General features: G+C 39.9%; 1 protein-coding gene across 2 annotated transcripts in view; it reads left to right on the top strand.

Annotated features, from left to right (window-relative positions):
• Positions 1-12,044, top strand: part of PCCA (propionyl-CoA carboxylase subunit alpha) — a 302,667-nt gene that overhangs the window by 159,076 nt on the left and 131,547 nt on the right. For both annotated transcript variants that reach the window (XR_012833141.1, XM_075740848.1), the window contains exon 18: positions 4,855-4,957. Coding sequence is in view for 1 of the 2 variants with exons in the window: in XM_075740848.1 (XP_075596963.1) it covers positions 4,855-4,957 (103 nt within the window). In the remaining variant the exon portion in view is untranslated. The remainder of the gene's footprint in view (positions 1-4,854; positions 4,958-12,044) is intronic.

The following is a 12,044-nucleotide window of genomic DNA, read 5'->3' as shown; positions in this document are numbered from 1 at the left end:
GGATTGATTACTCCGCTTTAGCCAACACTTACTAAACCACCCCTGGAATACCGTGTCCAGTTTTAACCCCCTCACATGTATAAGAAAGATGTCAATAAACTTCAGTAAGTCTGGCGAAGAGCCACTAGGGTTGTAGTGGGGTTTGAACAGAGGAGCGATGAGGAGAGGCTGGGAGAACCAGGCTTGCTTAGCCTGGAAACAAGAAAGCCTTTGCATACCTCTGAGGGGGTTCCCAAAAAGACAGAGCCAGGCTCTTCAGTGAGGTACACATAAATTGGAGATTTTCAGGACCCGACTGCGCAAACCTCCGAGCATCCTAATCTGAATTTGATGTTGAGATTGCTCGGGGTGGGGGTGGCATTCTGAATAAACTAAAGACCTCCCAAAGTCCCTTCAACCTTGGTCGTTCTGTGACTGTTATGAATGAAAGTGCTTTTTAGGTGGATGGGACTTTTAAGTCGGGAGACTTTTGTCATTAGTTGGAAGGGGGAATGTCTGTGTTACTGTCAGAAGAGAGAGGATGGTTGCTGTTAATTCCACTCATCTTCTCCACACTGGAATCTAATCTTTGTCTTCATTTTACGAAGCTACTGGATTATAAAAATTGACTGAACAGATAGCTTGCTTCACTTTCTTCTTTCTGACAGGTGGAGCCAAGAAATGTTTCTTGGTCTGTCACTAATCCCTTTATAATTCAAAATAGTAGACGTTTTGCTTTCTGTATGCTATAGCATCCATCTTGTAAGTGATTACGAGATCTGAGACACATCTTCGCTATTCTGAATGGTTTGAGATTGCATCCGCAGACAATGATGGCCATCTGGGTGGAGCAAAGCTCTGCCGGACTTCAGAAGAAATTAAAACCTCTAATAACATGCAACTTTTTCTACCTCAGCCTACTTGGTATACGTGCCATCTGTAATGATCAACTTCAAAATCCATCAGGGAAAAAACTCAAGCTAAAACGGAACTAGGAATGATATAAACATTGCCTGCATTGGTATGGATCCGAATTATGCATTGTACTTTGTCTTACCCAGTTTGCTTTTAATTTTTATTCTTTCCAATCAGAAAGCAGTCACTTTTCAAGTATTAAGTAACAGACCCAGGCATAGAACCAGGACTTGTTTGTTTTGTAGATTCGCCTCCCCCCCCCCCCCCCCCCAATTGATAATAGGAAATACATTTCTAGGACAGAATGCAAATGAGACTGTTATGGGAAAAATGACCTTTTATGTAATTTAATTTCAAGTTGGTTATGTAAAGTAATTGCCTGAACCTTTTTGACTCAGCTTGGGGGATACTGGGATAATATTGATTTAAGCAGTCATAACATCAGGGAAATGAGAGAGAAATACTTTTTTTCTTGTCTTCCTTTCGATCAGGGTTCTATCATTTAGTAGTAATAGATGCGTGCGGTCTAGTTTTAAATGACATGAATAACAGTGCTTCCACTCCTTCAGTTGTGCCTTAAGTTTATAGCCATTAATCCTATTTTATGTTCACCTTATATAATTCAGTTCAGTCATGACAGTGAGAATGCAGAAATATATCCCAAGTTGAGCAGAGAGATTTGGGAGCTGGTTTACGTTTTATGGTGGAGATGAAATCTCCGTGTAGCCCAGGAGTCTGCAGTGATGAGGGTAGGAAAGAGCAATGACAGAACTTCTCATGTTGGAAGCTGGAGAACCTTGGCCACTTACTCCTTTCACTCCCTGTTAAGGCAGCACTTGGAGGTAGCTTTCTTACTTTTCAGATCGATCTTCTGCATGGTGAACAAGAAAGTCTGTGTTGTTATATCTTTATTGATGATGAATATGAACTTATACCTCAAGACATCCAGTTGAAATCCTGAGGGGTAGCTTGTAAGTTAAAATAAGACTTGAAGTGAAACAATGGTGTTGCTGTCTGGCGCATTTGTGTATTTCCAAATATAGTAATGTAATTGAAAGTTTAACTTTAAAACTGCTTAAAATTCTGCTGAGTGTAGCAGCAGAGCAAGAGCAGAAGGCAAGGGAAATGGGGCTGGAGTTCAGAGAACTAGGGCAGTCTGTCTTGTATAATAAAGGTAAATTGCCATCCTTAGGAAGCAGCCTTTAATCAAGCTTCTGAAGTATGCCTCCAAAGTCACGCTAAGGACATTCCGTGGTAGGATTCTATCTAGAGTGCCAAAGACCAAACCCTAACTTTGGTATGTTCTTGTTAACAGTTTATATTATCTCCGAGACTTAGGAAATTAAATGCGAATTGCCTACATTGGATACTGCAGTCACGACTGGTTTTCTGTTTGCCATGTCTGTGCCACAACTAATGCAAATAGTGACAAATGGAGAAAGTGAATAAACCTTTTTTTTTTCATGTTTGTGATAATGAAGAGGTGAATGTAACTCTTGATCGGTTGTTAACCTGTTTCAAATTATTGACCTTTGTTCACTGTTTGGAGTTTGATTTTTATTGAAGATAGAGGGAGAAAATAGTTTTTGCAGCACAGCAAGTGCAAAAGCAGTTATTGATTTCATCCAAGATGAAGGTCATGCAATAAAACCTTCAAATTGGGATCTTTCTAGTTTTACCTTGTTCCTTTATATGAATTGATAGTACCAGTGTGCGTTGGAGCAGGTGGGAACATGCAGTTTTGGTCACATGAACTTGTCATGGGTGTTAGGCAGAGTAACTGAAAAGCCAGGGTTTTTAGGATGGATTTCTTGATGTATCTTTAGCTGAGACATGTAAACAAATTAGCAATTTTAGATACAGCATTTTGGAAAAATGATCTCAGAGCTTCTTCGCTGTGTGTAAACAAATGGAAAATTGGCACGTTTCAGAGCCAGATAGTTGATGTTATGGCATTGTGTAATTATATAAGGCTTATACATACAAACATATACACGTATATATACACAAATAGTACAAAACTTCAGCATTTTTTTGACTTTTGCTTTCCAATCAGTTTTTCTAGTAACTGGCAAAGGACAGATCAAGTTTGTTTCTCAAGCCAGTTTCTCAGCCTTTCAACATTGGTATTTCTGCATATGTTTGTTAAAGACAGTTTCCATTTCAAGGCAGATAAAAAATAATAAACACTGAGCGAAGGAAGTTGCAGTAATCTTTAGCCAGAATATGTTAATATGGACTAAATTAAAAATAAATTGATGCAGATTTGCTGGCTTTTGTTATTTTTAAATTTACATTTTTTTTGGTCTGTGACAGCTCCTTTGTACTGTTGGGTGGAACTGTAACAAGCGTGTTTCCATCACTGTGCCATGACTGCATTGCAGCCTCTTCCTGTCCATATTGAATGTGCCCAGTGGAAGGATGGGTCCTGCGCAGAAGATACCCTGTTTTGAAATTGTGCATTTGCTTCTCCAGTCCTTTTCAGAAGTCTCCATTCTGGGTTTTCCTGAGGATTGTCTTAGCCTTATTTTATGGTACCAATAGAAATTGTCACTTGCTAGTGCCCAGTACCAAGGAATGTGAGTTAACGTTACGTGCAGTAGTGCTGAGGCCATGGGAGAGGGGAGGCGTAGAAGGGACCTGTGTAACTGTGTGTCTGCTGCAGGACTGGAAGCAAACATGCCCCACTGGGCAGAGTTGCTCTGGGAGATACAGCCTTCCAAACCCCTTCCCCACCTCTTCCCCATCCCTTCACGTGAACCTGTACTTGCCTGGGATGATGGCATTTGCTGTGATACATACACATGAAGGTCTGCTGGGGCACAGAGCTGCATAAAACACTTTTTGAGAGCTCAGTTGTAACTGCATTCGGCTAAATCTTTCAGTCCTACCTTTATATTTTTTTTAAAAATTTTATTTATTGTCTTTTCCTCTCCTGGCTTTTGAAACACCCTTGCTTTCATCTGTGTGAGTTCTCTCTCCTGAGGATAAAGTTTGCCTCTTTCTCCATGACAATTCATCTTTGCACTTCTTGTCATCTTCTATGTCAACTTTAACTTCCTACCACTGCCTTATGGACTGACTACTTGTCCTTTTGCTCCCTCTCAGATCACATTTGACTGTTCTGCTTCTCTGGTGACGCCAGTCTTGGCCACCTATTTGCCAGCTTCTCATACCAAATCTGTGTTGTGCGGCTTCTTTCAGTTTTCGCATCCTAAAGGTTGTGACAGGCAAAGCTCTGTCACTGTGTTCTTTTAGCCTGCTGAATGGACAATTGAATTTCTAATTATCTTCACTTTCTGGAACGAGACCAGGTTGGGAGAAAACCTGTTTCCAGTTGCCCCGGTTTCCACCTTTTTGTCCAAACTTTATTAGCTTGCCTGCCTTCAGTTTGTAGGCCGCTTTGAGCCATTTTCTGCTTATGAAGTGTCAAACATGACACTGACTCCATTAGTCACAAACTAAGGATTGCACAAATGCCACTAAATGACCTAGGGCTGACAAGTAGTTTTACACACATTTATTTCTGGGGTTTATATTGTCGTGTTATCCTTTTTGCCTGGCAGATCTGTAGCCTTTGCAAGGTAAAGTACTGCGAAAGAATGCTGTATATTTTGAATAAGTTCTAATGTACAGATGGATTCCTTACCAGCATGAGGCACAATATGTCAACCAGTGACATTTCAGTAATGAAAACAAGATGCTGCAGTTTTTTCTTTCAGTTGTCAAATTGTTTTTAACAGAGATACCAGTGTTAGCAGTGGAGCTGATCTGTATGAAAACATGCAATTTAAACTCTGAAACTCAGAGCTTCTGCTATGCTGAGCCTCATCTTAATTTAGGGGGAAAAATGTAGGTTTCATGTATAAGGACTGAACAATGTCTTCACTGGTAGTTGTTACTCTTTTTGTCTGTGTTGGTCTCTGGTATCTAATTTTTTAACTGCTTTTTGAAAACTAGGACACAAGTTGACAGATCTTGAAAGGAGAGAACTACTGGCAACAGCAGCATCTTTGTACGTGGCTGAACAACTGAGATCACAGCGATTTCTAGGGACGCCAAGGTAAGTTCATTTTTAGGAACTCAGATGTGCTGATGCGTTTTGTTAATGGCATCTTCTCATGCACGAGAGACACTGGTGAGAAACTGCATGGTTTCTTAATAATAGTCTGTTTTTTCTAAATTCAAATCAGCTGCGGCTTACACTTCCCTACTCACACAAGTCATACATGATTGTTTTTATTCTACATATTAGCAAACTAATAGGCACAAAAATGTGTTACAAGCCAGTACAGTAATTAATGCACATCAGGAGTTTCATTAATGCAAAATGTTGCTGCATTAGTAACTAACCACAAATTGAGCATCACAAATTTCCCATGTGTCCATTTGAAGTGATCTAAGCGCTTTGGGATAATATGAATATTCAGCTGCAGAGCTTTAAAATATTGTGGATTCGTGAGTAATTTGCTACATTGATGAGGAACCTTAATAGTTAAGGGTCTAATTCTGAAAATACTTTCTGACTGGTAAATGCTAGAAGAGTCAACATCTTTAAGTATGTTTTTTGGGTGCTTTTGTTTCCCCGCTCCCTCATTCTTTTGGATAGTAGCTGCTAGTAACCTAGGTAGTAGTGTGAATTGGCCAACCATTGCAGTACCTTGTGTCAAAATGCTAATTCACTACTTTGGAACAGTATGCTTTTTTCCTCTAGGATGTTTTTAGCTTTCATTGTCTTCCGGCTCATCATTGTCAATGGCTTGAGACCTTCTACGAGAACAATTGAATTTGCGAACCTTGCTTGGGTAGTTGGTGTTAGCAACAGCTGCATACGGTGAATCCTAATGTCAGCAGGACTCTTTTGTCTTGCCTCACGTTATTTAATGTAGTTGCATGTGCGTGTGTTTGTATGAGAGAGGGGGAAGTCAGAATGCAGGATAGACATTATTCACATTCCATGCCAGTGGTTTGACAGTGTATTCTATTACTGATTTTACAGTGGTCAGGAATAAATCAAATGTGGTTTCAAGAAGTCTTTATTTTTATTTGTACCCACAAGGATAAATAGTACCATATGGTGTTAAAAAAAAGAAAAAGAAGAGACACTTAGAGCAAGCATAACGGCTTTGTAATATATAGCATATGTAGGGCTAGGTCATTGCATGCCTTATGCACCTATAGGGGAAAGTAAAGCACCTTTTTATTTCCTTCCACAAGTTATATCCTCCATAGTAAATAGCATAAGGAGAAGAACAAACACTCTAAGGCCACTATTCCCTAAATGAAAGATGAATGAGGGAAAATTAGGAGGAGCCTTGGTTGTAGTTTTTATTGGCCAACATAGGAAGTTAAGTAGTCTGGTACTGCTATAGAGAAGTAATGGATTGCTTTGTACATAGCATAAGGATAGAATTGTTGATTTAAGCACTTGATTCTCAAGCTGCTGTTGCATTCCCTGCTCTGATTTGAATTCCCCCCGCCCCCCCCCCCAAGCCTGTTCTTACTTGCTAATAAGAAGAGAAAAGGAGTCCAATTGTTGAAGAATCTTCTGTTTTCTTTCTATTGCAAGTATTTTCTTTCAGGACTAGGTATCCATGTATCTTAATAAAAAGAGACATACGCAACTATTTTAAGAGATGTCAAATACGTAAACAAAGTATTGTGTTGAGCAGCCAGCCATGGTCATTCATCTATTTTTGTGCTGCATCAGGGAAACAAATATGCTCCTGCTTTGAAAAAAAAACCCAACAGCTTATTTTTTGAGTCCTAATCTAACTCCCTCCATTCCAGCATGAGCAGAGAAGGCAGCAGAGTCTGACCACAAGAAGTTTGTTCTTGGTAAGACTAGATTAAGGTCTGGGGTTTTTTTAGATTTTAAATGGTGGAGCTAACAAATCTTTTCAGTAGAGGGAAGATCACCTTCTTTTGCTATGATGAGGTGTACTTATGTTCAGCTCAACTTTCAAAGGATGATCTTTTCTGTCTGTTGTGACATATGCAGCTCTGGAACTAATCCTTCAGAAGATGAGCCTTAAAATTTCTCAAAGTGGTGTCTGAGTGTGGTTCTTAGTGAATAGGTCATTGTTTCCATCCACATACATTGTTAGATCTGCTCGTCTTAGTGATAGAAAACCTGCCTGTTTGAGGCCAAATAAGGACGAGGTTAATCCAAAATGCTTATGGTATGTAACTTCTGAAGAAATCCAAACCTGCTAATGATAGCCCTTCCTCAAAATCCTTCAGAGGAAATCCCCAGCTCCTTCAGAGGAAAAGTCAAGGAAACAAAGGCAGGATGAGGTCAAAGGATTGTGCAGTGTCCTGGACAGTGTTCTCCACTCTTTAGAGCAGCTAGTGGACTCCCTCTAGAGGGAACTGAGAACTGTGGAGCATACAAGTTACTGCAGTCCCATCAAGGATCCCTCGCAGCATCTCCTTAACTTACCCAAACTGCATCTGACTTGTTTTTGAAGGTGTTCTATGTCATGGGTGCTTTTTAGGGAGCAGGATTGTGACCACAAAAAGTGCATCTTTATTGGTATGACTGCAATCTGTTTGAAAAATATTAGTAAATAAAAAGTGCAGAGTAGGAACCTGTGCTGCTGGCAACAAATCAAAAAGGCCAGTTGTAATCTTGGATGCAGTTCACTGTGGTGGAATTGGGCGTTTGGAGTATGTGTGAATTTTAAACCCATGTTGGAGGATGTAAGTGGATTAGGCAGACTGCACGTTCCAGAGTTGATCCATAACATTCTCTTAATGGTGTGGAAAACTACATCGCAATGTTGATGATCATCTTCAAAATTTCAGCTCTCTGGCCCTATTTGTGTTGATGGCATTTTTTTTCTTTTGCATGCACTGAAAACAGTTGAGGAATTTTTGTGTGAGGAATTGCACTGAAAAGTATTCTGAAATCATGCATTATTTCTTCTAAACTTGTCACAGCTGCCAAATAGACAAATTTTTTGCTGAACTTGAGTTATATGCTTGTCTTTGGTTTTGGTTTGTTTTCTTTTCCCTTTTGGGAGCCATATGTATAATATGCATTCTTTTCAGAACTGCAGGGGTATTTTGAGTTCCCTTTTTTTCTCCATGATTTATTCAGCCCAAGCTCAGGATTGTTATTCTAAGCAGATAGATAGAAAGAACTGTCCCTGGAAGTCTTCACAGAAGCTCCACCTTTGACTAGCAGTGCTTCTGAGGCTGTGATCAGATGAAATGGAGCTGAGCCAGATTAAGGAACTGTTTCCCCAGCCTGCTCCTCCCTTGGTCTCTGCCTTTTCCCTCCTCCTCTAGATATGCAGGCATGACTTTGTGCAGTTGATTTCTATTCTGGCTCTGCTAAAATGACCTATATTAGCCTAGAAAATTCTGACAGAACCAGGTTAAGTACTCATGCGTGGCATGGAATTATTCTGCAAGAGCTAGAAGGGTGGGAATGTGTAGCGAGGAGGAAGAGATGAGCAGAGGATGGCTCGTAAAAGGAATGCAGAGGAGGGCCTTAGCTCTGTGCCACAGATCAGACTGGTAGCAGTTTCCTGAGGGGGTTCTCCTCTACAGTTGATGATATTTGCAGGGATGTGACTGGAAAATACATATTTTGCAATCCTCTGGATGACTGAATCATCAACTGTAAGGTTCTTTCTGGAATGTGCTCAGAAGTTCAGCGAGCTATTGCCTCATTAGGATCAAACACTCAACTTCAGCTAGTTTCAATTAGACGTGACCCCTGTAGTGGGATTCTTTGTTGCAGTGGTTTGTGTGGTGTTGAGGTTAATACAGGCCACAGGCTGATGGCTGGTTTGCCTTTCCCGTGTTAGAACAAATTGTATTATGATGTGGGTGGAGCACCCACAGGTGAGTTTCCACTGTGTGCATTGCTGTGTGCCCCTGGCCTCACCCACAGTCTCCTAGGATTCATTTGCCAACCTTTAGCTAGAACAGCTGCTGAAGACCTGTGCATGCTCCGAGGTACAGGAATACAGATACTTCTGGTATGCAATCTAATATTTAGAGCATTTTCTCTGTGTGTGTGTGTGTTTGGTTTTTTTTTTATAACGGGTTATTTCACCAGGTTTCTTGGGAAAAAGATTGGTGTGGGGTATGTTTTGGGTTTCTTTTTAAAAAAAAGAGATAATTAGCTAATGAAAATGCTTGGTATTTTGTGAGCCAGACACTAATGTGCATATTTCACCGTGATATCTAGATAATAGGGGCGCATATTTCCTACAGGAAAGAGCCATGAATGATTGATGATTGTTTCATTGTTCAGCTTTGAGTTATTTTACCTAGGACTTTTCCTACTTATTCCATAGTCCAGTTTATTGTGAAACTGGTGCCACCCACAGCTGCTGAACAGATTTACAGCATCTAGTAAAATCCCAAGGTCTTCTAGACAGAACTTGATCTTATTTCAAGTGGAAACATATTTTGGCTGAAGTGAATCCAGCTTATTTTACGTCTGTTTGATGTAGTTAGCCTTTGAGACCAAAAATGATGTTGTACAGTTGAATCTTCACATTTTGGCTTCAGACTTGTTTTCGTTAGTGGGCTGGGAGGGGAATAGGAGAGTGACTCTCCAGGTGTGGCTACATCATGCTATCTCATGGGTCTACTAATGTGATGTTTATACTTCTAAACCCAATTGCCTACAGCACTTCCTATGCGTTGCTTGTGTTGGCTGCTAAGTGTATTTTCCTAATTTTTCTATGGGTTTTACCCTTTCATCATTTATGACTTGGAAAAAAACAGTGAGGCTGCGTGCCCGTATTACCTGATACTATGTGCAAAAAGATGGTAACACATTGGAAAATGTTTTATATTGCTAGCAAAAAAACCTAAAGGTTTTTCTTGCTCGTGTGTTTAATATAGAAGACTGGGATTAGGGAGTCTTGAGTTAACTCCTAACTGTTCTTTTGAGACCTTAGAGAGTCAGTTGGGTTGGGCCTCAGTTTGCAAAAAGACAGAATGGCCGTAGTATTTTACCATGTTATTGAGGTTTTGTAACTATTTATCAACATGTATAAAGTATTTTGATGGGTGATGCTTTCTAAGCATAAAATAATACTTTCACAGGAAAGGTAAGTATATAGTTAGAAATTACAGATAAAATACAAGCAAGTTTATGTCAAGTTTTGAAATAGCTGGGTTGAATTTTTATGTGTTTTAAAATTCTGAAAATCCAGGGGTCTGGTGAGCTGCAAGAACAGAAATGGACATATTTAACTTTTTATTTAATGAATTATTGTAGATTCGTGTCTAGGTTGATTTGATACAGATACATTGACGTAAATCCTCGGGCACACTTAGTAATGCTGGTTTGGATGCCGGCTTTGCCTTGCCATTGCATGATTAGGACAGCGAGGGAACTGCTCAGCAAGCAGCGGAGCCCCGCACCTCTCAGGCATGCCTGCTTTCACACAGACTACACCTATTACCCTGCTGGAGTCTGGGACAGAGCCAGCTCTTTGCCAGCCTAGGGCTTCCCCATATGGAAGGATGGTCGGCTGCCCGACAGGAGAGCTTTCTGGTGCTCCCGCACTGCTGGAGCAGCACAAAATCAGGTTATGTTACATTAATTTTAAGAAGAAGGAAGATGATGTCAGGAAAATTCACTGGAGTCACCCAAATTGGCCGCTTGGAAAGAGGGAGAGTTTCTTACTTGCAGCACAGCCACAGATACCACTGAATTGTATCAATTGCATTACGTGATTTTTATATCCCGCCCCCCCCCCCCGAACTGCAGTAATAACATGAACAGTTATTGCAAGTACAGCTAAATATTTATACTTTGCATTACCCTACAAATACCCTCTAGTGTGATATAAAGATAAACCACTTTGTTTTCATTTGCTAAGGATGACTAAGTCCAGCCCACTTGCGGCTTTCTTCATTCCCTCGCTTTGGAGTTATGCAGTCATCCTTAGCTCATGAAAATAATACTGTCTTATCCTTACTGTTCTGGTCCCCTGGTCAACAAGTCAAGCATTCTTTTCATGATTTACTGTTACGCCTTTGAAAGCCCTTGATATGTTTATCTAATACTGCAGCTTCAGACCATTATTCCACTGTGTGGGTATTTTTTTTCTTCCTCCATAGACTAGCAGAGTACTAAGACTCCGTTCTCCCTTTTTGTCTGTGATATCCTTGTTTGTAATGGGCTCTTCTGATTGCGACAACCCTCTCTTGTCTTTTAGGTGTTATTTAATGTTGTTATTGGACCTCTCATAAATAATTACTTAAATTCTTTTTTTTTTTTTTGTAGTCTTGCTTAATCACTGCTAAACCAACTACCCTATATAATATCCTAGTTATCTTTAAACTCTGGCATTATTTACCCTTCTATGTTGCTTATTGTAGAAAGAGGATCATATGTGCTAGATACAAACAAGCAGATATAAATATATGAATGGGTATTTTTGGCCAGTGGAAAAGAACTTTTGTGTAAAATATAAAAGTTGAAATGGGACATTTCAAGGTAGCATTTATGACTGTTTCTGCAGAATGTATGTATTATATTTTTTCTTTGATTGGATTAAATTAATGGAATCAGAATTTATAACATAAGTAATACGAGGTATTTATATAGTAATTTGAAAGCAGAGCCATCATTCCATGTCATTCATGAACATGTATTCCAGAAACAGAATGGTCTGTTATGAGAAATTTTCATAGCCTGTCATGCCTATGTCATTTGTAGGGAAAAAGTGTCCTGGCCAGTCAGGTATCAATGCTTGCTCAGTCTTTAGAGTTGATCAACATTATGAAATCATGATGAAGATAACAGTTATGAAAAGTTTGAACCTCACTGAGCATCTCTTGGGAAGATCCCCCGCGCAGTGGCACACAGCTTGCTGAGGTGATTGCTGGTGGGAAAGCCGTTCACCAAAGTAAATGGACCTGGCTAAGTCCCTGTGTTCATTTCTTATTTTCACCACATCTGCTGGGAAAACAGCAGCTGCTATAGGAGCTTTATAGCTTCTGTGGCTACTGTTCACTTTGTGTTGAAACTTAAATTTACATAGCATAGACATGTGAGTGTTTTCTGCTGTGCTGCCATATTCCTAGCTCTTTTTAGTTGTGAATCTGGCCCTTTTCTCATCCATGCTTTGCTTATGAATTCCTCTTCTGCAAGTTCATCTCTTTAGCACAAG

Source organism: Balearica regulorum, chromosome 1 (genome assembly GCF_011004875.1).
Source record: "Balearica regulorum gibbericeps isolate bBalReg1 chromosome 1, bBalReg1.pri, whole genome shotgun sequence".
NCBI lineage: Eukaryota > Metazoa > Chordata > Aves > Gruiformes > Gruidae > Balearica > Balearica regulorum.
This window is presented reverse-complemented; position numbering and strand designations above follow the sequence as displayed.